Source organism: Camelus ferus, chromosome 10, assembly GCF_009834535.1.
Source record: "Camelus ferus isolate YT-003-E chromosome 10, BCGSAC_Cfer_1.0, whole genome shotgun sequence".
NCBI lineage: Eukaryota > Metazoa > Chordata > Mammalia > Artiodactyla > Camelidae > Camelus > Camelus ferus.
This window is the reverse complement of record NC_045705.1, coordinates 40,887,573-40,914,147: the sequence shown is the minus strand read 5'-3', so window position 1 is coordinate 40,914,147 and position 26,575 is coordinate 40,887,573. Positions and strand designations below refer to the sequence as shown.

General features: G+C 37.2%; 2 protein-coding genes and 1 pseudogene across 9 annotated transcripts; 1 reads left to right on the top strand and 2 right to left on the bottom strand.

Annotated features, from left to right (window-relative positions):
- Window positions 1–5,468, top strand: CREBZF (CREB/ATF bZIP transcription factor). Of its 7 annotated transcripts, XM_032488812.1 has the most exons (5): window positions 45–1,371; window positions 1,584–1,661; window positions 2,731–2,799; window positions 3,423–3,533; window positions 4,563–5,468. In XM_032488812.1, exons 1-2 carry the CDS (start codon window positions 308–310, stop codon window positions 1,597–1,599), a joined length of 1,080 nt encoding a protein of 359 aa, XP_032344703.1. In that variant the 5' UTR covers window positions 45–307; the 3' UTR covers window positions 1,600–1,661; window positions 2,731–2,799; window positions 3,423–3,533; window positions 4,563–5,468. The 7 variants fall into 7 exon arrangements, with proteins under 7 accessions (XP_032344704.1, XP_032344703.1, XP_032344702.1 ...); XM_032488811.1 differs by lacking the exon at window positions 3,423–3,533; XM_032488809.1 differs by having other exon boundaries at window positions 3,423–5,468.
- Window positions 5,469–9,403: 3,935 nt separating this feature from the next.
- Window positions 9,404–17,297, bottom strand: TMEM126A (transmembrane protein 126A). 2 transcript variants are annotated; one of them, XM_014560868.2, is made up of 5 exons: window positions 17,150–17,297; window positions 15,264–15,359; window positions 11,525–11,718; window positions 10,267–10,381; window positions 9,404–9,639 (listed from the first exon to the last, which is right to left on the bottom strand). In XM_014560868.2, the coding sequence occupies exons 2-5, from the start codon at window positions 15,350–15,352 to the stop codon at window positions 9,447–9,449; spliced, it is 591 nt and encodes a 196-aa protein (XP_014416354.2). In that variant the 5' UTR covers window positions 15,353–15,359; window positions 17,150–17,297; the 3' UTR covers window positions 9,404–9,446. The 2 variants fall into 2 exon arrangements, with proteins under 2 accessions (XP_014416354.2, XP_006186757.2); XM_006186695.3 differs by having other exon boundaries at window positions 15,264–15,394; window positions 17,150–17,291.
- Window positions 17,298–23,800: 6,503 nt separating this feature from the next.
- On the bottom strand, window positions 23,801–26,218 carry LOC102513670 (annotated as a pseudogene).
- Window positions 26,219–26,575: the final 357 nt, after the last annotated feature.

Genomic DNA, 26,575 nt, shown 5'->3' with positions numbered 1-26,575 from the left:
CTCGCGATACCAGAGCCTGGTGGAGCGCGAAATACTGTGGGAGGGGCTGGGGAGCGATCGACCGACTTCCGGCCAGGCCGTTGTCTGGGTGGCGCGGTCGAGTCATCGCTGGCCCTCGCCGCTTGGATCTCCCGGCCCTCCCCCCGCCCCGGCGCGGGGGGTCGACCAGTGAAGTGGGGCGGGAGGCGACTCCGACCTTCCCTGTCGTTTCGTTCTGGCCAACTCCCCGGCTACCAGCTCTGGGTCCTTGGACCCGCGAGGCCCGGTCTGAGGGGCCGGGGCCTACGTGGGCCCGCCGCCGGGCCCCATGAGGCACAGCCTGACCAAACTGCTGGCGGCCTCGGGCAGCGACTCCCCAAACCGCAGCGAGAGCCCGGCGCCGGCCGCGACCTGCTCGCTACCCCCGGACCAGACCCGGGCGGCAGCGGCGGCAGAGGACGAAGGGACGGCGGCGGCCGGATCTTCCGGCCGCAGGCAGCCGCGAGGCGACGAGAGCGAGTCGGAGGCCGGGAAGGGGGGCCGCGGCGGCGTGGCCGCGCGCGCACCCTCGCCCGAGGAGATGGAGGAGGAGGCGATCGCCAGTGTCCCCGGGGAGGAGACGGAGGACATGGACTTTCTGTCCGGGCTGGAACTGGCGGATCTGCTGGACCCTCGGCAGCCGGACTGGCATCTAGAGCCCGGCCTCAGCTCGCCGGGGCCTCTCTCCTCGTCAGGCGGAGGCTCGGATAGCGGCGGCCTGTGGAGAGGGGAGGACGACGACGAGGCCGCGGCTGCCGAGATGCAGCGCTTTTCTGACCTGCTGCAGAGGCTCTTAAACGGCATCGGAGGCTGCAGCAGCGGCAGTGACAGTGGCGGCGGCGAAAAGAGGCGAAGAAAGTCCCCAGGAGGCGGCGGCGGCAGCAGCAGCAACGACAACACCCAGGCGGCGACAAAGAGTCCCCGGAAGGCGGCGGCGGCTGCTGCCCGTCTTAATCGGCTGAAGAAGAAGGAGTACGTGATGGGGCTGGAGAGTCGAGTCCGAGGTCTGGCAGCCGAGAATCAGGAGCTGCGGGCCGAGAATCGGGAGCTGGGCAAGCGCGTACAAGCACTGCAGGAGGAGAGTCGCTATCTACGGGCCGTCTTAGCCAACGAGACCGGACTGGCTCGCTTGCTGAGCCGGCTGAGCGGCGTGGGACTGCGGCTGACCACCTCGCTCTTCAGAGACTCGCCCGCCGGTGACCATGACTACGCTCTGCCCGTGGGAAAGCAGCAGCAGGACGTGCTGGAAGAGGACGACTCAGCCGGAGGAGTGTGTCTTCATGTGGACAAGGATAAGGTGTCGGTGGAGTTCTGCTCGGCATGCGCCCGGAAGGCGTCGTCTTCTCTTAAAATGTAGGGTCAAGTAATCTGCTCTTTATCCGCGTTTACCCCTTTCAACTCCCTTACACCATGTAAAACACCTTAGTGGGACATCTTCACTGGACACATTTCAGAGGAGGAAAAAAAAAGTAATATTGAATCTTTAAGTGTTTAGCTAAAAGCATGAATGTGACACTGTAACCAACTCCTAATGATAACATGTGACTATTAAATCTCTCTGACAGTTTCTTTTTTAGGTGATTTCCTTCCTGCCAGGCTCCGTTGTAGGGGTTACAGAACAGTCGTTCCCGCCTCACAACCTGGTAAGGATCCATCTCTTCACGTAACGCTCATGCTCTGCTGCTTAGTCTACTTTAATGGGCAACATCTCAATTTGTTGTGTGTGTGTGTGGTTTTTTTTTTTTTTTGGAAGGTGGGAGGGGAATCTAATTTGGGCCCTGTCCACCCTGGAAACAGACTTGTGCTGGTCTATAATGTATTTAAGATGCTTCTTCTGGTTGAAATAGCTGTTAATGTGTCCCCTTGTTCAGACTTGCGTGTACCTAGCTCTTCTGTCCCCAGTGTGGACATGGCCTTGGATGACATCGGTTGCAACTGTACACTGAAAGCTGCTAATAGAGATACAGTTTGGAGACAGTGACACAGGTGAAGTTGAATGGAAGTTCCGAGTTGTACAAGGTGCAAATTGGAATTCCAATTTTAGAGCAACTTTTCAGAGGTTGACAATAAGTACTTGGGGCATGCACAAATGGGATAGATATTTTGCTGGAGATGACAGGAATCTCTTAAATATTCAAGAACGCCTTTTAGTTTTCATAGATCTAGATATACAGTCTATTCAAATCAGTAGATTTTTATATCTTACCGTTAGAGAGGTTGGAGATTAACATTATCAGACTCCTGTGTTAGTTAATTGAAGGAGGCATAAGAATGGTTAATGAAATGTTTCTTTGAGGACCAGCACAGTGATTACCCTATCACTGAGTATGAATACATTGTTGAACACCTTTATTTTTGTTGTATAAAAATTTTAGGTTAAATTTATGTATGATTAGATATTGAAGGTTATGAAATGTGAATGAAAAAGTGTAAAGTGAGGCTTCACAAAGAATGTTACTCTCCATATTTCAAAGACCTTTATCCTATTAAAAATAAGTTTTAAAATTGAGTGGTTCTGGCTACTTAATAACACTATTGAGACTTTTTCCAAAGTGGGGATATAGTCTTCCCTTGAAGTACTCAATTACCTATTGTCCAATTGTATGTTACAGTGTCCATCTGTGTAAGATGCATTAAGAAATTCTTTGTGAAACATCACTGTTTGATAAAGTATATACATATTTAGCATCCTTGTTTTTCTTTGTGCTAAAGTGGATACAGCTGTTGGGGCAGAAGAGACGGGACCAGCTGCTGGCCACATTTCCTGCTTTATTTTAAAAGGTAGTATAAGAAATGAGGAAAAAGAGGTAATATCAGGGCTTCTGCTTTTATTTTAAAATGTTCATAATTAAAAAGTATTTTCCAGCAGTCCAAAGATGTAAGTTATCTTACACATAAAATGTTTTATTTTGTTGTTATTTGGTTATGAAAATGGAATCTTGTTCTTGCACAACTGTAAATGTTTTGTTGCTAGATAATACAATTTGAGACCTAACTTGGTCTCTGGTTTCCAGTGCATTACGGCATATTTTGTAAAATCTACTGCACTTGAGCATGAATGGATAGTAGCCAAACTCACAACCTGGAGTGATGAACCTGCTTATACCTAAGTGCAGGAGCAAGCCCCTCACAATGCAGCTGCATGGATTTTTAGTGCCTACTGAATTATATATATATATATATATATATATAAAAACCAAAAGTAGTTGGAAAAATTATTTGAAATGACTAATTTGTGCTATCTTTATGGAATATGTTAAATGTAGCTTTTTGAAACAGAAGCCTTGAATTGAAATTTAATTAATACTTGAACATTTTGTATATATTTCTTTGTATATAATTTTGTGCAGTACCAATGACAAAAATATGGTGTCATAATAAAACCAGGTTTGTTGATCTTTCAGTTATGGGCTCAAAGAATTTATTCATCTCTAACATGACATTGGAAAATAATGGATGAAAATAGGAAAAATGATTGTTGTTAATGCTGTGGGTCTTAAAAGGTTCTGGAAGCAGTAAGTGTGTTTTTCTAAAAATTATACCATTCCCTTGGAATATTTTCTTCCTAACGTCAATGCTTTTCCTGCATTATTTGAAGTTTGGGGCTGGGGAGAAACAGTAGTCAAAGTTTTCTGAATTGGGATGCTTTGAAATTCCAAGTATAGATTTTTAGAATGTCATTTTATAAATGGCAGTTTTTGGAAATACTTGATTCAGAATTTTTGAAAATGGAGATTAATATCGACTATTTTAAAAGCTGCTTTGTTAGGTTCCTTATGTTTTAAGTGTGTTTTCTTAGTTTCCATTTCATTCTTTTTTTTCTAATTTTGGTGACTTAGTGATTTTGTCATTTTTTACATCAACGTCATGGTCTTGTTTTTACACGGTATTGCATGTATTTAGGACCTATCTAACGGGGGCTTTAAATTTGGTCATATTTATGTGTAAGCACATTTTACTGTAAATGTTTGGGTTTCTGAATTTACAACAGATCTGTTTATTTCAGTATGTAGTAAACAATATCTTAAAAGTGTCCTATTCACTACTTGTTAATTAAAAAAGTTATGATTAATATGAAACTGTTGTCTTACTATTTTTAGAAAATTGTGTTCAAAATGATTAGTAGTTGGATAAAGGAAATTTCTGGAGTATAATATGGATTATTTAGAAATTTTCAGGTTTGGCCCTATTTACTGTAATGGATGAAAACAACTTTGTATTTGGGGAATCTGTTTTTTTCCCCTAATTGTGCCTCTATGGCAAAATGATACAGAAGGAACTATAGTAAAGATGTAGCTTCTTATTTATCTTCTGATGGTGACAGGAATTCATACATTAATTGAACTAACACATCATATTGACCTAATTCTATCATATTGACTGAATGTTTCTGCACTTCCTTGACCAGCTCTAACTAAAAAGACCACGTTTATTAAAATGTAGTCACACCTCTGGTGTAATCCAACAAAAAGTGTTCAAAATATTTTAAATATTTGTGCATTTTATAATCACTAAATTAATCTCTCTCTCTTCTCTTTAAACAGCTTAGCAGTGTCTGCAAAAACGAATCTTTTCCTCAAACCTGTTAACTGACTGGACTGATGGTAACAAAGTAATTGTGGGAGCCATGTCGATCAAAAATTTGGCATCTGCTGAAAAAAATGAATGCCATTTTCAAGTTCCCAAATTACTTCTATACTGATTTCACTTTCCAGATTTCACTTTCCAGAAATGGAGATATGAAAGATTCTCTGGAATCCTTGAAAGACTTAATAGAAATCTATGCGACTAAGTTAATTTTGGGACAAAATTATACACTTTTGTCTTTCATGGGAATGATAACTCAGCTCTTTGCATACGTTTTAAAAATTGTAACCATTGGAGAAGAGAATGGTAGTATTTCGTCAAGGAATATTAGATTCTTTTCATAATCAAGAACACATTCTATGGAATTAGATTTAGTGGAGTAGAATTACATAAACAAGCTGTCAGTGATCACAATGCATATCATGAGTTTGTGTTTATTTCCTGGATCATGAGAGCTAATCTGAAGACAGACAGACCTTGCTGAGTAGAATATAAAAGTTAATGTAAAGTCTAACCACAAAACTATAAAGAGTAGTCTTTTTAAATAGATGAATTGATTTGTCTGTATCTTTGGAAAAACTGCTTATGATTAAACGTGCGGGTAGTTAATTGCAATTCAGGGTAATGCCAAGATGTGTGGATTCTGAGGTTTTGGCTTCTTGAGCATTCTCTGAGGACTTTAAAAGTATTCTGAGGTTTCTAATGAATGGTATACTAGTTTCTACTGTTTCATATTAAAATTTCTCTAGTATGTAAGGGCTTTAGTATTCTGGATGATGAGAGTGGCTTTTTTCATGGAATATGGTTGTTTTACTTAATTGAAACATTTTTCCAGTTCATTACAAGTGTGAAAAAAAAAACACTCAGAACTCTGGATTGTTTTATTTCATTTTTGTTGGATTATGTTAATACATTCTTTCACCTGGTCTAGACTGAGTCATTTTATTTTACTGACTCATTTGGGAAGTGTTCAGAGGATAGAAGTGGGAGGGGGTAGGAGATAGGCTCTTATTTCTTTTCTTTTCAGAATGATTCATAATAACTATACAGTTTGGTTATTATATGGTGATATCCAAAATTGATTAAAGTCCACTCAGTTGTTTGTAATCTAAGTGTATGCAGTGCCTGTGATGCCGGCAGCAAAGCATATTCCCAGTGGCTTAAACCTAAGTGACTGATAGATCTGCCTACAGGACAGTGTGGCTGGTTGTTAATTCCACAACCAGAAATCAGGTAGGCATTAACTATATGGTGACCATAACTACTGCTTTGATAGAACACAGAGTGGATAATTCACTGATAATGAGTCATTATCTTTTAAAATACATGATTACCTAGTTCAGCATTTTGGAGGTATACTTTAAGTTCTCACTAATTTAGTCAGATTTTGAAGCTAGTAGTCTGATGACTATTTAAATTTGAATAGGTAGTGAAATATTTTCAAGTGTTTTGCTTTTTTCCCAGGCTATCAGTACAGAGTTTTGAGACCCTCCCAAATGTTGGTATTTTTATATTTTACTGTACTGTTTTTTTCTGTGCTGTTTTTAATTCAGACACCAGGTAGTTACCATCTAAGCCAGGGATTAAAAAGGAGAGGTTGGCCAGCACAGTATTTTGCACATATTTGAACTTGAATAAACCTCAGTACTCATTCTGCCAGTCACTCCTTATTTTGTTTTATAATACCGGGTTGAGCTCTGAGCTCTGACCTAGACTTCAAGTGGTCATTTACACTGTTTTAAAGTGCAGAAAATTAAGTAGACATAATTTAAATTTTATTCAGAAAGTAAATTACTTTATCATTAGCAACATAAATCGTGATATTAGAGAAAAAAATTTTTAAGATACAGGTTATAGGAAGTTGCCTTTTTCATTGCTTTTGTTACTGATGACTAATTTTTGCCTAGTTTACCTTCCCCCAATTTTTATGTTAAAGATTTCTTAGAGCCATATTCTCCACTTTTTAAAAAGAAACCAGTTCACAATGGACTTTAATTTTGTAATTTTGTTGACCCCAAATTGTTTTGTTGAAAATATTTTGCTCAATTTTCAGTTAATCTAATTTAAAAATCTAGTCACTTCGTGTTTTGAACATTTGTGTAGCTCTGTAAATATGCACAGTTTTGAATTTTATTGGTGGCCCCACTTCCTTCAGAATGTGCCACCAAATTCTGTCTTTCCTTTACATCTACTGAGGTCAATTTCCTGGATTCCTCTGGCTTTTAATGTACTATATTCTGGGGTTTACAAATTAATACCTTAAGTATAGTATAATGTGAACTTTCTTTTTTAAAGCCAAATAACTATACACACTAAATTGTAAAAGGTTAAAATAGTTTAATTACTGTAATATTAAATATTACAGTACTAAACTGAAATATTAAACTCTTTTCCTGACTGAGGCCGTATTTTTTAGGTGTTAAGATAAAAATGACTGTTTCCCTAAATTGTAATGCAAACCACAGCAGGTTCACACTTACTTGCCCCCTGACCAAAAATTTTGGTAAAGTAGATTTGCAGCAACAGGTTTAAAATAATATGTTCTTTGGCTTACGTTGCTGATTTCTACTAGCTGAGAAGATGATTTAAGAAATACATGGTAGAGGACAGATGTTAGAAAGAAATCCTTTTTGGCTACAGAAACCATTGTAAACTTTTGTTATGTTTATAGATGGTATTATACTAGGGAGTAAGTACTGTGGGAATGTTTAAGGATAAGTAAGGAAACAATTTGTACTAAATTATTAATTTAGTTGTATCTTTTTTTTTAAACTATTCTTTTAATGGTGTATTTCCTTACTACTAAAGAGATTTGATTTGGTATTTGTATATATTACAAAATGATCACAATAAGTCTAGTTAACACTCAACATCATACATAGTTACAAAAAAGGTTTTTATCTTCTGATGAAAACTTAAGAACTGCTCTCTTAACTTTTAAATATGCAGTTAACAGGATTGCTAACTATAATCACCATGCTGTAATCACATCTCCATGATTTAGATTTTTTTTTAAAATATCATTGGGTTTTGAATTATCTGAGTTGATTACACCATTCTGTTTTAAGGAGTCTAATTCAGTAATTTGGGTTTCTTATTTTTGAAGTCAGGAATTAGTTGGTTTTTTCACTGCGACAAGTAGAACTCTGCTTCAAATAAAAGTGACAAAATGCAGATAAAATGTATAGTTTTGGTAAGTCAAGCTTTATCTTGGTATTTTAGCTTGTAAAATAAACAGGGGTTATTTGTTTTTTGCCTTTTATATATATTTGCCCTAGTTGTGAAAGTAAAGCATATTCATTACAGAAAACTGGGAATATACAGAAAGGAATCAAGATGAAAAGGAAAATCACCCATAATTCTATAACTCTGAGAATATCCACAGTAAAATATAGATTCTTTTGCCCTATAATCAGGATCATTTTTTATCAAAGTTTGGTAGAGAGTACATTTTAGGTACATGTTGAAAGGACAAGTCTTTGCTTTCTGAAAAACTGAAAATGTATTGTTAATTTCACTTGAGTTTTAAATCTTCAGCTGCACTGCTCTTTTCTTTAAGGGGCACTGAAAGCCTATTCTGCTTTTTTAGATGACAGGCTAAATCCCCCTTTCATGTAATTTTTAAGTAGCATAAGATTATTTAACAGATAGGTCACTATATTTGGAATGAATAGTAAAGATGATTATGAATGTGATCTAGGGTGACACTTAATATTTTTGTGTGATTAGCTTGTTTCATAAGAAAGTGTTGGTCTAGATTGGCATTGTCTTAATACTGTAGCTATTAGCCACATGTGGCTAAATTTTTTAAATAAATTCAGTTACTCAGGTGCACTAGTCACATTTCAGGTGCTCAGTAGCCACATATGGCTAGTGCTAACATATTGCCAGTCAGATAAAAAATATTTCCATCATCATGGAAAGTTTTGCTGGACAATGCTGATTTAGGTGCTGTCACATAAAATGGTTTAAAGAACTGTGATAGAAAGTTTTAGGCAGGGAAACACAATAGGTTATTTCAAAAATTTAAATGATCTGTCTTAGGAAGTAAGGAATAGACTATGATATTTTAAAAGACAACGAGAATTTGGCTACTATGAGTGACTGATGTTCAGTGATATGTTACATAATACCAATCTTGAATGAGGTTACTGATGGGGAAACTGAGGACCAGAGAGATGAGCTAACTTTTAGGATCATACAGCTTAAAATAAAAGGCTCAGGTCTACATGATTCCAAAGAACTATACCACACTAGATGTAAGCTTCAAAGATAGAATTTACCTCAATCTTAAAAATATAGCTTTCCAAGGATATAAATAAGGTGACTTTTGAAGTAGGTAACTGTTATCATTAGAACAGCTCAAGCTAAGCCTGAATAATCATCTGTTAAGAATACTGGAATTGATCCCTCTTCGAGGAGTGTTTTAAAATTGTTCTAAGATTCTATGAATGAATAATAACTATGGAAGCAATGAATTGAGAAAGTGAAGTATAACATTTCTATAGTGTATCCATACTCCCCCTACGCACCCCCCCCCTATTTTCATTCATGTTAGGATTCTTCAGTGAGAACTGCTGTATGGTTATTTTCTCATGCGTTACAGACCAAACTGCTTAATATTAAGGAGTAGAGCAAGTGATGTGGGAGAGAGAATATTGAGCAAACTACAGAAGTGCTCTTGTTTAAGTGGGTAGTGTTGAATACTTTTAAGTCTTCAGCCTTTTGTTGTAGATCCCAGAATTGTCCCTCATGTGATAAATTACAAGTCTGTGTTTATTAATACATTAGACGTAGGTTATTTTTACAATTTTATTTTTGTGTATACGTTTGCTTAACAATCACTGAATTTCTAGGCCAGGTTCAGGTAACTGAAGAGCCTTTGTAAGTACTTTATATTGTCTAGACCCAAGGTATGCTGCAAACCCAGTCTGGAGCAAAATGGGAAATAACATCTTTCTAAAGACAGGCTTAGAAATTCTAACCCAGTAATTTAAGATGTTTCCTTTCTCTGGTAGCAGGGCTGAGTTATACCTGTAAGAAAACATTGAGACAGTTCACTAGAAAAGATAGTTGTATCAAGTGGCAGGCCTATGTATAGTACACTATTAATACCAGAAGTCTTAGAATAAAACTAGTTTAAGTAAAGGTTAAGGTACTGATATATTCTCTTCAAATTCTATTAGTACTAAAAACTGTCCTTTTGGGTTTTTTTGTCTCCTTTTCCATGTCACCTCTGGAAGCTCATATAGTATAGACTGCTTGATACAAGAGTTCATCAGAGAATAACTGAATTAAACCTAGACATTTTTTGATGGGGATTTTTCTTTAGAGGAAGTACTCAAACTCTAAAAAACATGCATATAATGTAGCTTTCACACTAGTCAGTATTGTTTGCAGCTTTGTAGCTGTCACTGAATCCACAAAGAACCTAAACTATACACCCAAGAGGTAGTGTAATAGATTTCTAGGACGCTTTTCAAATTCTTGAGAAGTATCTTTGATGTCAAAACATGTCATATTAATTCTTTCTAATCAGATAGGTAACATTGCCTTAAAAAATAGAAAATGTACTTGCTATTTTAAGCTTTGCATTTTCTAGGCACTCATTTATATATTATTAAAGTTTTTCAAAGATTATGAGAAAACAAATAATCCTACCTGGCTGCTAGGCCACCATTCACAGGTATAGCCAAGAAAGCAGGGTACAGACCACCAAAAATAAGACCAACCAATCCACCTCGTATGATGGTACAAGTTTCACATTGCAGATCACCTAGAAGATAAATTAGTTCTGCAAATGGACAGTCAAGCAAACAGGATTTAAAGAATGCAAGTTCCCCTCATATGTATCACAGATAATTTTCAGGCAGTAATACAGCAAATGCATTTCTACAAGTCATGTTAAAAGGTATAATTACATGCACGGATAATCTAAAGCAGCCAGGAATAACTGATAAAACCTTCTTGGGAAAAATTCTCTAATTTGTTCTGAAGTTGAATGTAATAATCCTGGTTTGCACTGCTTGTAGTTTTCTGCACTTGTATTAGCAAGCCTGAGCTAATATTTTTGTCTTTAAGAAGCTTTTAAACCCATGGGAAATTTGCTTTAACAATTTGATTCATATATTTTTACATTATATAGTGTGATTTTATTTTTATAAAATTACTCATTTCCAAATTACAAGGTATATTAAAATACAGGGTATAGTAAAAATAGAAGGCTAAGTTAACCTATGTCTTCACTTACCCTGTTCAGTTCATTGTACAGTAGGTTTCCCTGGATCATAAAATTCCTTCCACATTAGTCTTGGGGATTTAAGCAAAATACTCATCCAATTTAAACAGATTTGGAGTAGCACTTAAGAGAATTTAAATGGACTACCTCCCTCCCCACCACCACTTGTAATCATTTTGTTTTGAAATCACTGATCAGAAATTTTCTCATGATATACCTGTATTTGGAGCACTGAGCAAATACGGTAAACTGTCCAAAGGAAGTCAAGTCTCCATGTATCTGATAAGTATTGTACATATACACATTTAGTGCTTTAGTACATAAAGAGCCTTGTTCCCATAAAAATTTCTCCCTTTAGGAAACTTGTGTTTAAGTGAGCACTTAAAAAAATTAAATTTTCTAAATATTTCTTAACCACTATGGGAAAGATAAGTTAGATAAAGGAAAGTATATAGAAGTACTGTGTATATGTGTTAATTTACTTTTTTGGCAGACCATGCTAATATGAATTAATTGCTACTTTCTATAGAGTGGCTAACAAGGTTTAGTCTTATCCAAGCACTGACTACATTATAGCATATAGCTACCTGCTATAAGGATTAATTAATTATAAGAATTAACGTAAGGGGCAAATACTATATACTAAAGCAAACGTGCTGGTGATAGTGAAACAGAATTTACCTGTATTCAAAGGTAAACTTACAAAACCTTTGTAAGATGTGTGTGCTGTCAAAAATGGGATCACTGCCATTGGTAATCCAGCAGCTATACGAGCCTGTGTCACATGTAAGATGCGTCGGAAAAGACTATTTGCTATTAGGCCACAGAGAGCAGCATTAAGTCCAATATATGTTGATCCATTTTCAAGCACATTCCTGAGAGGGCAAGAAAAAACAGTAACTTTTTTGGGGGCTTTGTTGTGCATGTAAGCTCTCTAATAACAATTCCGGCATATGTTACGGAATTTATCAGGACTCTAGGATTAACAGGATACAACGTTTATACCTTATAGCACCATAAAACAGAAAATTTAAAGTCATGATGTTTTACATATAGATTTTTATTCTAAAAGGCTTCGAATTTGGTCAACACTTAAGAATATGATACATTTAGATTTTGTTAAATGTATTTTGTGATTTTACAAAAGATACTGTTATGGAAATTTCCCCTTAACTATATATGGCAAGGAGGGGTTTCTGAAGGGTGATTGGAGTGCCTCTCTGGGCTCCCACAATACCCAGTACTTCTGTAGAACAACATATTATAAGGCAGTACTATCTTATCATTGATTTACATGTCAGGCTTCCCCACTAGTCTCTAAACAACTTGAAGACAATGGATGCAAAGATACTGGCTTCAACAGCACCTGACACAGAGAAGGCATTCAATAAAGTGGAACTGGTAAGTTTCCTTCCTTGAAGCATTAGTCAGGATTAGGAGGCTGGAGGAATACTAACATTTAAGGGATACTCTATGATAGGTACTTTGTAAGAAGTCATTGAAATAAGAATAAATTGATGTTTTGGGGATAGTAAGTGGTAGAACTAGTTTTTAAGCAAGGTATGTATGAGTTTTAAAACAAATATTCTATGCATTTTTTAGTTTGTGGGGGAATTCCCTAACACTGCCAAATACTGAAAATACTCCCATTCAAACTCTTCAGCCCACTATTTTTTTTGCCACCTGCCTTGTCATCTCTAACACAGGTGTCAAACTCATAGTTTTCTCATTACTTTTTTTTAAATTAATTTTTTAAATTGAAGTAGTCAGTTACAATGTGTCGGTCTCTGGTATACAGCATAATATCCCAGTCACGCATGTACATGCATATATTCGTTTACATTTTTTTTCCTTTAGAGGTTATTCATTACTCTTAATTTGCCAAACTATGCACCCTTCGCTAGCTCAGCAGGTAGAGGGGGAACTACAGGGGTAATTAATTAGCCAAAAATAGCCACACAATACCCCTTCTAATTTCTATTGTTAACACTCAGGACAGCTTTTCTAAGAATTCCTAACTGTGAGCTTCCTACATTGTATAAGGTATTACTTTTATTACCTGTCACTTTGCAATCCTAATGTCACTTTGAATCATTGAGCACCTACTACTGCATGCAGCAGGCTTTGTGCTAAAGGCACAAAAAATTACCTTCTACCTTCTGTGTTTTCCTAGTATATTATTGGAGAATGAAAAACATGTAAGCTTCAGATATAACAGAAGTGTATTAAAATGATAATGGCAGTTCAAGAGAGGCAGTTTAGAAACTTAGGGTACACAAGGTAATATTTAAATTTTGATGAGTGCCTAGAGAACCTACCAAACAATAACAGAAAACACGAATGTGAAAAAACCTATGTAATTTTGTGGGCGCTGAGGAAATGGGAAACGAGCACTTCCTCTAAAATATTGTTATTTAATCTCCTTAACAAATACTGTGAAATATAATCTCCTTTTTAGTCATAGGAACAAATGCTCAGAGGTAAATAATTTGCACATATACATTATATAAGTATTATAAATATACACACTGTAATTATATACTGATAACACTAATTTTAAATATTATAAGAACTCATGCAAATAAGTACCTAAATATAACAAGGAATGTAATTGGAATCTGAATAGCAAAGTTTGCTCTCTCCCAACTGGATTTTAATTTCCTGTGGCTTAAAGTCACATTTTTTAGTTAATAATTCAATACAAAATTGTTATTATCTAGCAGCACCATTGCCAGTCAGTGTTCAAAAAAAGTGCTTACACAATTAGAAACTCATGACTTTTTGGCCAGATAGACCCACAAAATAACTAGCTGTATGAACTAAACATGAAATATAAGACTAGATTGAGCAAATGACAATGAAATATATGGTACGTGAAATTATTTTATAGATAAGAAAGTGAAATGTTTGATATTAAAGTTTCATACATTTAAGAACTTCTCAAATAACTATTAAATACATCTAATTGGTAATGCAAGAAGGGATGAGGATTCAAACCTAGAACTAGGATAGGTAAAATAGGAACAGAGGTAAAATAGGAAACAAAGCAAAGATAAGGAGATGCTGTCATCTGCCCTGTTTAGGTGCCAATGTTTGAGAGCAATTTACTCCTTTCAAACTAAAGCTTACTTTGCAATTTCAGCTTACTTTCCCATTGCTTATTCTTTCTAAGTCGGTCAAAGTCCCAATAACACAGTCTGCTTGCTTTCTCTTCAAGGTTGTCACATCTACTCTATTCTTTGTGTCAGTCTTTCTGGCTTTCCCTCCCTTACTGGCCTGGGAACATGGGCATGTGCCTTTCTTTGCTTGAAAAGTTTTTGTTTACCTACAGAAAATAATAACAAAAAGGATGTACAGTGTGTGTGTATGTGTGTATTAGAGGGGAGAGGTGTTGGGTAAACAGCTTGTGAAAGTTCTTACGACTGCCTTTGCTTTATAGGTTCTCCCTTGTTGAGAGGGTAAATGGCAGCAAGCCTGAAATTTGTGCAAGATAGTAATATTATACTTCCAAACTATATTTCAAATCCGTACATTTTTTTAACCTCAACTGCCACTATGGCTCACTAGGTTGGATTATTACACTAGTTTTCCTACTGGTCATCTTCTTTTTTCTCTCCTATGTTAAATCTATTTTCAATAAAGCAACTGTAATGTTCCCTGGAAATGTTAGCTGGTTCAATCCCTGCTTAAAACTTTTCCTGTTCCTTCAACCTTATGCCCACTTCCCTTGTACTTTAGTAACTCTGGTTCCTCAAATATGACAAACACTTTGCTATCCTTTGGCCTAGGCATATGCCATTCTCTCCTCCTCCCCAGGCTGGTTCTTCTTCATCCTTTTTGTTCTCAGATTTTCAGTTTAAATGGAACCTTGGAGAGACTGCCTTGCCAAGGAGGTCTAAGAGCATTTTGTGGAAGAATACTGTAGTTCACTGGATGGTGTCTTCAAAGATCAGTATGTTTTCTATATACATTTAATAATACCTTAAAGATCCTTTAGCCATGATCCCATTTCTCTGACATTCCTTGTCTAGCTATGTGTGTTACATGGCACTATTAGACTGGTAAGCATAGTGACAGAAATGAATTGAGAGAGGAGACACTTTACAAGCTATTTTAAAGTTTCGTTATTTAAATTAGTCCATAAATGTTTGACCATAGTCTAAGCCAAATGGAAAAACTATCAACCCAAATGGAGAACTATCGTATGTCCAAAAAAGATATGTGTAAAGACATGAATTTTAGCCTGGACTTAGAGCAAAATGGTTATCTCCCTGGGCCTTGGTTTTCACATCAATGCAAGAAAAATCTCAATTTCCTTATGATATTCTCTGTTGTTTATACTCAAATGAAATAAATTTGAGATGAATCAACAATGAAAATTCACCTTAAAAACTTTTGTTTAATTAAGAAGGAATCTCACCTGTCTGCTTCTGGAAGTTGGCTAATTTTTCTGGTTATGATATCAATTAACTTTTCCTTGATAGTATCATCTGGTTCATGATTTTCCATCTTGGGCCTTAAATTAAAATATCATTTTTCAATAATGTGGATCTATAGAAAAACAGCAAAAGGGCTTACAAAGAGCCTTCTGAAAACAATAAACATTTAATTTTAAAAGAATTAGCCATAGCTTGATTTCATAATCTGAAAAAATCAACGCATAAACACCCCCCTCAAAAGACAAATCTATGTGAAATAGAAACCAGAACATGAAAGACACCACATAAGCTTATAGGAAATAAAGAATATCTTTATAACCCTTAAAAATATTTTAAATTTGCAAACAGCATTAAACATAAAAGACCTAAAGCTAATAATAAACTAATATTAACCAACTGAAATAAGGATAGGCTAGTGTGGGAGAAAATGCTGGCAATGAGTAGTTAGTACCCAGAATATGTAAAGAAGTATAAACCAACAAGAAAAAGGCAACCAACCCAATAGAAAAGCTGACTAAAGGTTTGAACAGGTTTTCCTTTCACAAAAAAAGCCAAAGAGCCCAAAACATGAAAATATGCTTAACCTCACAATAATCAGGGAAATAGAAATTAAATTTCGATTACTGGGAAGAAATTAAATTTCAATGACTGGCAAGGATGTGGGGTAACTGAAACTCATGTGCTACTTACTGGTGGAAGCATAAATTGTACCAATTTGGGTACAACCACTTTAGAAAAGAATTTGGTATTATTTAATAGAAGACAGATATACCCAGTGCTTTCACTTATAGGTATAACCTAGAGCAGAGGTCAGCAAACTTCTCTAAAGGGCCAGATAATAAATATTTTAACTTTGTGGGGCACAAATGGTCTTTGTTGAATCTTTTTTTAAAAAACAAAACAATTCTTAAAGTATAAATCATTCTGGCTGGTTTTATAGAAACAAGCAGTAGGCATTGTCTGGCCCATAGGCAGGTTGTTTGTTGATCCCTGCACTAGTTGGAAATAAAGGGTAAAGGAATAGTAACTGATGAATTTCAGCCTAAAGATTTAGCTCATTAAAATTTTAGGGTAGCAGGGTTAAGAAAAGCAAAAGTTTAGAAAAAAAGGACAGACAGCATGATTTTAAGAAATTAAATTTTCTTGGTTCACTATCCATTTGTTACAAGGTTAATTTATAACACTAACGAATATTCACTGGTTAGCCATTAGATACAAGAGATCACTTGGAATATGTTGAGTGCACTGAAATTTCATATCCTAAACTTAAAATTAACATAAGTATTACAATTTAGGTTTAGAAATTTATGTTTAGGTGTCTTGGACTCAAACTTTCTGAGGCCGTTCGTTACAGTAACATGATAGCATCTCTGCCCTCCCTATAGTGACAATGAATAAGTTTGTGTTAAGGGTTCTGACTGGGCAGCCCGCAGTAGGCCACTGTATCCCGGTTATTAATAATAAATCCTTATCAAAGACAACACCACGTTTAAATATTACAAACATTTCAGGGCTTCTGCACGAGCTATCGCACGTCACTCAGGGTAGCTTCTGTGATAGGCAATAAGTAAAGTGGGGCCTCTGAAAATTAAATTAGGCCAAGGTCATCCTGTAAATTGGCAGTGAACCCAGGATTAAGTTCCAACAGGGACTTTTTCCCCTCGCCCTTATAGGTGTAATTCAAATATAAGGCCTTTTCTTCTAGGGTGGAAAATAAAGGGACGGTCGGTGCGGCAGAACCGACTCCCCTCCTCCATCTTCCGACCCAGTTCCAGGATCTCATTCCCGCGCTGCGGATGAAGCATGTCACTGGGCTTCTCTAGCTACCCCGCCATTTACTGCACCCTTTCCCCCGTAAGGCTAGTACCTTAACACTCGGCTTCCAGCAGTCGCTGCCTCCTCGGTCTTCCTCCGCCACGCGGGGGCTCACTCCAACCTTTGCTCAACTCGCCCGGGAGCAGCCATCTTTGACTGACACGTGACATGGCCCGAGGCGCGCGCTGTGCAGCTGCCCGGCTGCTGATTGGGCTTCCAGGACAGGGGTTGCACTTAAGGACTTCCATCCGTGGGAGGTGCTGTGCTTCTGAGCAATGAGACTTGGCGACCGCGGAGGTAATGGTTGCAACCTCCCCACCTCTCAGGACAGAGACTGCGGAAATTGTGAAATTTCAGGATTAAAGTTGAGTGACCCTAAACCTGCCCCTTTCATTGAAAATCTACCTTGGGCAAAGTTCCCGGCCAATAGATTATACCTCAGTTATCGATATGGGGTATAGAAAAACTGCACAGTCCTTGGCATACGACAGGTACTCGGTTAAAAAGTCTAAGTGTACCTGAGATTTCTTTGCTCCATCTATTTTCTATTCTCCCTTGGATCTGGAGCTCCTTGTGCCATGTTAAGATTTGGCTGATTGTCCCACCATAGCAAGAGCAAACAGGAGCTTCTTTTTGTTTTTTGTTTTTCTTTCTGAGGATTCCTGGGGCCTTGTAGAGTACTGCTTATAAACGCAAGATTTGGTGAATGAGGCAAAAGAAAAACTGTTTACAGAGCAAGGGAGTCTTGTGGTTCCATCAGTCAGGATAACTGGAAACTAAAGTCTAGAACCAAAACTCTGAAGACCTCTATTTCTGGTCTTATCCTCCCAGTTTCTTTACTCTCTGTTAAACAAGAGGGGAAACAACACTCTCGTTTATTATTTTGTAAAGTTGTGAAGATCCTATAAAAGCGCTTACCAAGGTTGCTTCGAAAATGATTGAGCTTTATCTAAGGAGAAAGTGGTATTCAAGGTAAAGGGGGAACTTAATAGGGGAGGTGAGCAGAAGAGCTCCCTCCCCTCCCACCCCAGAACTCCTTCGCTGAGGGGGATTTATCTGATGTCAAATCATCGCTTCTCATTGAACCAGAAAATAAAAACAGGTCCTCAGATACCGAGGTAGGAAGTCAGCGTACATCCTAACTGGCAAGTTTCTGAGGTAAATGAGGAGACAGTTTGGGAACAAAAATGAGAGAGAGAGAGATATGGGGGGGGGGGGGATAATACTTTTTCCCCAACATCCCATTTTATACTCTTATTCCAATTTCATTTTTAACGGTTTGAAGCTAATTCTGAAGTTAATAAATGTGCATGCTTTACAGTATCTGTAGCATTCCATTCTGGAGTAATAAAAATAATTTAGTAAGTTGAGATTTTATTAAAAAAATCAGTTTTTCACAAGACAAGATGAAATGTTTATTTCACGTAAGTTCTCAAATGTATTGCCTTAAGTTGTTCATAATATTCCTTTATTGTCTTTTAAAATCTGTAGTGTGATGTCACTTCTCTATGGATAATTTGTGTCTCTATTTTTAATGTGTAATCAGTCTGGCTAATGGTTTATCATTTTTTTTTGATTTTACCAACTGGTTTTTTTAATTTAATTGACTTGTTTTCTGTTTTTAATTTGATTGTATTCTGTTCTGGTCTATATTTCTCCTTTCTTACTCCTACCTGGTCTTTAATTTGTTCCTCATTTCTTAATTTCTTAAGGAGGAAGCTGAGGTCATTGGTGTGAGATCTCTTTGTCCCCACTATATGAGGTTAGTGTTATCAGTTTCCGTCCAAATATTTCTTTAACTATATCCCACCAATTTTGAAATATTGTTTATTATTTTAATTCAGTTCAAAACACTTTCTACATTCTCTTTGCTTTTTTCTTTGACCTGTGGATTATTTAGAAGTGTGTTAGTTTCCTAATAGTTCCAATTTTCAAGATACCTTTCTGTTATTGATTTCTATTTCTATTCCATTGTGGTCAGAGAATATAGTTAGAATGGTTTGACTCCTTTTAGATGCATTCATGTTTATAGCCTCTGGTCTATCTGGGTAAATGTTTCATGGGTGATTAAAAAGAATGTATATGCTGCTGTCGTGCCAATTGTTTGAAAACGTCAAATAGCATAAGTTGGTCCTTAGCATTGTTAAAGACTTCTTTATCCTTTCTGAGTTTCTACCAACTTATTCTATTATTGAGAGACAGGAATTGAAATCTCTATTATGGGAACTTTCCTATGTCTACTTTCACATCTATCAGCTCTTGCTTCATGAATTTTGAAGCTTCATTATTGTATCAGTAAACTTTTAAGATAAATTTATTTCTGTATCATTATGAAATAAGCTTTTTAATCATTGGTAATATGTTTTGCTTTGCAGTTTACTTTGTTTAATATTAATACAGCCACTCCAATAACTTTCTTTTGATAAGTGTTGACATAGCTTTTGCCACTCTTTTACTTTTAACCTTGTGTCTTTATATTTAATATAGTCTTCTTATAGGCAGTATATGATTGAATTTTGTTTTTTATCTAAATTAACAATTTCTGACTTTTAATGAAGATGTTTAGACCATTTATATTTAATATGATTTTCATATTCTAGGGTTTAAATATATCAGCTTGCTATTTGTTTTCTATTTGTCCCATTTGTTCTGCATTCCCCTTTTCCTTTCTTCTATCCTTTTTTTTTTTTTGGCCTATTTTTCACTCCATTTTATTTCTTTGTTGGCTTATTAGCTACAATTCTTTTTTAAAAATTGTAGTGATTGCTTTAGTATATGCAGTACGCATCTCTATCAGTTTCCCCAGGCTGCACGAAGAAAATACCACAAACTGGGTGACTTAAAACAACAAATTTATTCACTCACTGTTTTGGAGGCTTTAGGTCTGAAATCAGTGTATTGGCAGGGTTGGTTCCCACTGAAAGTGCCGAAGGACAATCTGTTCATGCTCATCTCCTAGCTTCTGGTGGTTGCTGGCAATCCTTGGTGTCCCTTTACCTATAGATGCATTGCTCCAATCTCTGCTTATGTTTTTATATGATATGTCTTTGTGACTTCACATGGCCATTTTCCCCCAGTGTGTGTCTGTGTACCCAAATTTCTCCTATCTTATGAGGACACCATTGGTTAAGGGCTCACTGTAATCAAATATATCTCATTTTAATTTATATCTGCAAAGATCCTATTTCCAAATAAGGTTACATTCACAGATACTGGGGATTAGAACTTGAAAATTTAGTTTGGAGGGGCACAATTCAACCCACAACATCATCTTTAACTTGTCACACACTATCTTCAAATAATATTATACCACTTTACATATAGTATGAGAATGCTACAACAGTGTACTTCCATTTCTTCTCAGTCTTTGTGCTATTGTCATACATTTACTTCTACATATGTTATAAACTACACACTACATAGTTACCATTTTTGATGTGAGTAGTCATGTGTCTTTGAAGTAATTAAAAAAATAAAACATTTATATTTATCCACATATTTGCTATCTCTAGTGTTCTTCATTCTTTTTATGGATTTTTATTCCATCATGTGACCCAAAGTACTCTCTTTGACATTTCTTAGAAAGCAAATCTTCTGGTGGTGAATTCTTTCACATTTTGCAAATCTAAAAAGTATTTAGCCCTAGTTTAAAAAATTGTGGTAAAAAACACGTAACATTAAACTTACCATGTTAAGCATTTTTAAGTATATGGTTTAGTAGTGTTAAGTATATTCACGTTGTTATGCAACAGATCTCTAAAACTTTTTCATCTTGCAACACTGAAACTCTATACCCACGAAACACTAATTGCTCCTGTCCACGCCCTTCAGCCCTTGATTACCACGTTTCTACTTTCTGTTTCTATGAGTTTGACTACTTTATATACTTCATGTGAGTGGAATCATATATTAGTTGCCTTTTTGTGACTGGCTTATTTTATTTAGGACAGTTCCTTGAAGTTTATTCACTCTGTAGCATGTGACATAATTTCCTTCTTTTTTAAGGCTGCATATTACAGTGTATCTATATCTGTGTGCATGTGTGTATCACATTTTCTCTATCCATTCATCTGTTGATACATGTTTGAGTTGCTTCCACCACTTGGTTATTGTAAATAATGCTTTGATGAATATAGGTGTGTAAATATGTCTTCAAGACCTTGCTTTGAAGTTTGTTGGATTATATAACTAGAAATGAGGTTTCTGGATCATGTGGTATTTCTATTTCTATTTTATTTTTGAGGAACCTCCATACTGTTTTCCACAATGGCTGCACCATTTTACATTCCTACCAACAGTAACCAAGGGTTCCAACTTCTCCACATCCTCGCCAGTGTTTTCTCTTCTTTTGATAGTGACCATCCTGGTCGGTATCGGGATATTTCGAAGTGGTTTGATTTGTGTGTCCCTAATTAGTGATGTTGTTAAGCATCCTTTTATGTGCTTATTGGCATTTGTGTATATTCTTTAGAGAAATATATGTTCAAATCGTTTGCCTGTATTTTAATTGGATTTTGTTGTTGTTGAGTTGTAGAAGTTCTTTATATATTCTGGATATTAACCTCTTATCAGATATATGACTTGTAATTATTTTATCCTATTCCATAGATTGTCTTTTTATTCTGTTGATTGTTTGCTTTGATGTGCAGAAGTCTTTAAGTTTGATGTACCCCCATATGACTATTTTTTATTTTGTTACCTGTGCTTTTGGTGTCATAGCCAAGAAATCATTGCCAAATCCAATGTCCTCAAGTTTTTCCCCTATGTCTTCTTTTAGCAGTTTTTGGATATGGTGTATGGAAAAGGCCGACTTTATTCTTTTGCATGTAGATGTATATCTAGTTTTCCAGACACCATATGTTGAAGAGACTGTTCTTTTCCCATTGTGTAGTTTTGGCAACCTTTCCAAAAATCACTTGGCCATATATATACAAGGACTTATTTCTTGACTATCTATTCCGTCCCATTGGTTGATAGATCAATGTTCCTAGGGACATAATGTATAACATGGTGACTACAGTTAATAATACTGTATTGCTAAGAGAGTAAATCTTGAAAGTTTTTATCCTAGGAAAAAAATGCTTGGAAATATATGTGGTGATGGATGTTAACTAGATTTATTGTGGTAATCAATATGAAAGATATACATCTATTAAATATATTATAAATCATATGCATATATTAAATCAGATGCACAAGAACTATGTTCTGCATCTGAAACTAATATAATATTGTATGTCAATTATATCTTAATGAATAAAAGAAACCACACTGTAAATACTTTGAAAAGGATCAAAACTTTGTCTCCTATCTGGAAAAAACTCTAAATAGTATTTTTTTGGATGTTTTTATTATTATTATAGTCATCTGTGGTGGGGTTGACTTATTAATTGCCTGTGTGACTAGCCATAGAAAGGGTGCAGTGTCAGAGGAAAGGTAAGGCTTGTAGTTTGATACATTTAGCAAGGACATGCAGGGGGGCCTATGGTGGGCTGCCTCTCCCAACAATGATGTAAATTGATTCAAACACAACAAGAGAGTTTTGGTTTATCCTAAACAAAATGACTGAAATTTGAGGGATTTTAAAACAAAGTACATGCCTTAATTTAAAAATACCTTATTGATAAAAAATGCTAGCCATTATCTGAGCCTTTAGTGAGTTGTAAACTTTTTTCTCAGTTTGAAGTACTGTGAGAATTAACCAAAATTTGACATAGAGATGTGAAGAGAACAAATACTGATGGAAAAATGGTGCCAATAGAATTGCTTGACGGGGTTGCCACATACCTTCAATTTGTAAAAACTGCAATATCTACAAAGTGCAATAAAGCAAAACTCAATAAAAAGAAGTATACCTATATATGTTATTGATGATAGTTACCCCTTTTATATTGCATATCCATTAAGATAAATTTATAACAACTTTTTATGCTTTTGTTTCTTAAATTCAGTATTAGATTGTAAAGTGATTTACATACCTAGATTATCATACTACAGGATTCTATATTTCCTAAATATTTACCTTTACCAGGGAGTTTTATATTTTTGTATGGTTTTGTGTTGTTGTTTATGGTTCTTTTGCTTCACCTTGAAGGATTCCCTTCAGCATTTTGTAAGACATGTCTAGTGGTAACGAACTCCCTCAACTTTTGCTTATGTAGGAAATCATTAATTTCTCCTTTTTTTCCCTGTGAGAAGCATCTTTTATTGTCATGTCTGTGTGCAAAAACACAATAAATCATTTCTGTAAAAAAAAAAAATACAGAGCATTCTTGCTATGAATCCAGGCAAATGTATGACTAACAAAAATTTTCCAAGAGATCAGTGAACACTGAAGCGGACTGATTCAGGGAACTGTAGTAACTTTCTTCTCATTATGTTATGAAGCCAAATTAATCAACTTCGATGATGACACATTAAAACCAAATAAGGCACAATATGACTCAAAACTTATAGGCAGAACAACAATAATATACAGAAAATAAAATTAAAATATTCTGCTGAATGTGGAATTGTACCATATTTATATATTAATTAATACTGGTAAGACTTAGAATTATTACAGCATAAAAAACGTTTTTCTGAAAGAGCAGATGTGGGGAGTGTAGTGCATAGGAAGGTGGCTCAGGTTTAAGCTTCAAGTATATTTTTAAAAAATCTCTTCTGCACTAGATTCTAGGTTTTTTCTTTGGTTTCAAAACTACAATCGACAAATAAGATATTAATGAATATAGCATAAAGACTAACACAATCTGATTATACCAGCAGTTTGGTGACATATTTGTAGAGCTGCTCTGTATATGCTTCAGGGGAAAATTTCTCTTTCACCCTGGCTCTTCCAGTCACTCCCATTGGGGCTTTTAAGGAAGGTTCATGGATGAACTTTTCCATTGCTTTTGAGAAGTGCACTAGGTCAGGCTCACAGGGAAACACTGTGACTTTGTGGATGACGGGCTCCAAGGGCCTGCCTGAATTAACAGCGATGATCAGGCACTACATGTCCATGGCCTCCAAAGAGACGATGCCAAAGTGCTTGTTGCTTGGTGTGTAAAGCACACATGTGCAGCCATGGAAGAGTGAGATTTTCCGTTCGTCTGAGCAAGACCGCAGGAAGGTCACATACTGGCCAAGGACAGACTGCTGGACCATCTCCTTCAATTCCTCATAGTGTTGTACGTTCTCCAGGACTCTCTCGTCACAACCAACTGCCATGATCAGATGAATTTGTCCCAACCCTGGATGTCAATCTTCCATGTAGCTTTACTAGGGCTTCCAGTGCCAAAGTCAGATTTTTCTTCCTTTCATACCTGTTGGTGGAGAAAAACAGGATTTTTTTTCCCTTTGGGGACTAGGTTATCAAGCTTTTCAGTAAGAGCTTATTCAGAGCTGAATATCTCTGGATAGTCAGAGTTGGGTAGAAGACATCAGGGGTCTCTGTGAGACCGGGGCTTGAACGTTTCCTTAAAAATGGCAGCTGTGAACCGGCTGTTGACCCAGATGCTGTCTGCCATGCCTGTGGTCTATTCCTCTACCAAGTCAACTGGGGCCCTGTGTAGGTTTAATAAAAGAATCTCTTCTGGTGAGAAGCAGATCTGGGAAGTGACAGTAAACTAGGATTTTCTTACGCCGTCTGCCCAGCTTGAACGCTGGGATACAGGAAGACACCTGTCGCATACGACCAAGCCGAACTCCTCGTCGCGGAGGAACAGCACGTAGATCGCCAGGAAGATGATACGCACCGTAGGCGCAGAACTGGGCGCGGCGGCCGCCCAGCCTAGGCTGCAGGGCAGCCAGTCCCCGGCGCAGCGCACGGGCAGCTCGCGGCTCTCGGCCAAGCAGTGGCCCCGGTCACGGTGCGCCGTCCCGTCTCTACGCTACATCCGCACGCTTGCAGCATCAGCACCGCGTCCAGCAGCAGCCCCTCGGCGCCGCCTATGCCCAGGTCCTGGTGCAGGAACAGCACAGACGGGTTAGGGCCGGCTCCGGTTCTCCATCCGCGCTTGTGTCTGGTTCCCTTAGGGGCTTCCGCGCATGCTCCTTTCTCTGGCTTCCTCTCTTTTTGAAGACGTGTTCCAAGGTATAGTATTCTTGATTGGCTTGTTTTCTTTCAGTACTTTAAATATATTGTCCTACTCCCTTCCAGCCTACAAAGTTTCCACTGAGAAATCTGCTGACAATCTAATAGTGTTACCGAGTCGAAACTCCTTCTGCTGGCTTCAGGACAGGCTAAGAAATCCGCAGACGAGGTGTTGGGACAAGGAGTATGGACTTTATTCAAAAAGCTGGCAGACGGAGAGGATGGCAGGCAAATGTCTTGGAGAACCATCCTACTCCAGTCAGAATACAGGCTCTTTTTATACAAAAAAATAGGGGAAGGGGTGTGTTTGTTTGTTGCAAATTTCTTGGTGTAGGAATTCTTTGTTCCTGCAGCTGTCCACGTGGGCCAGGTCATGGTGCTCCTGCAAAACCTCCAACAAAACAAAGGTAATTCTCTATTCTGCAGCTTGTTATGTTTACGTGTGTGCAAAGCTAGCAAGACTAAGCCTAGAAAACAGGGCACAGTGGTTAAAGCTAAAGGAACAGATCTAATATAGAGTCAGATTTGTTCTTTTCTATGACAATAGTAGCTCCTTCGTACTTAAGTTGCTTTTCCTTTGCTGCTTTCAAGATTGTTTGCCTGTGACTCGACAGTTTGAGTATAATGGCTTTTGGTTTGTAAATTGGTCCCTATACACAGAGAGCAAGGAGAGACTGAACAAAGAAATGGACCACTTCAGATTGGTAGGTGGCATTTTTAATAAGCAAGAGAATTTAAATACAAGGTTTGTTTTGGGAGGGCACAAGATGGGTAGCTCTTCACGCCACCCACTGCCAGAATTTAAAAAGTTTATAGTAAGGCCTTAACTGGGTTCAGTCATGTATACTGTCTCGATGGTCTCAACAACACATTGCTCTCTCAAGGCTATGTCCTTAAAAATGGTTCCCACCATGGGAATGGTGTGCAGAACGGACATTCTCAGGACAGCGGAGGAGCTGAGAAGCCTCTGTTTGCCTGGGTCCAGCTTGCAGGTCAACCAGTGGTCATGTCTTCTAGATTACCTCTTTCAGCAGTATCTCTCATTGTAGATCCCTTTAAATTTTGTTTTTCTGATTGGAGTTCCTTGAGTTTCTTAAATTTGTACATCCATGTCTCTCCTCAGATATAGGATGATTTTCACCATTATTTCTTCAAATAGATTGTTCTTTCTGCTGAGACTCACATAATGCATACATGGTTCCCTCTGATGATGGCTCAGAAGTGCCTTATGCTCTCTTCTTTGTTCTTCATTCTTTATTCTTTTTGCTCTTCTGCAACAGTAATTTTGAAAATATTGTCTTCAAGTTCATTGATTCTTTTGACTGTTTAATACTGCTGTTGAGTCCCTTTAGTGAATTTTTCAATCAGGTATTGTATTCTTAAGTTCTAGAATTTCTGTTT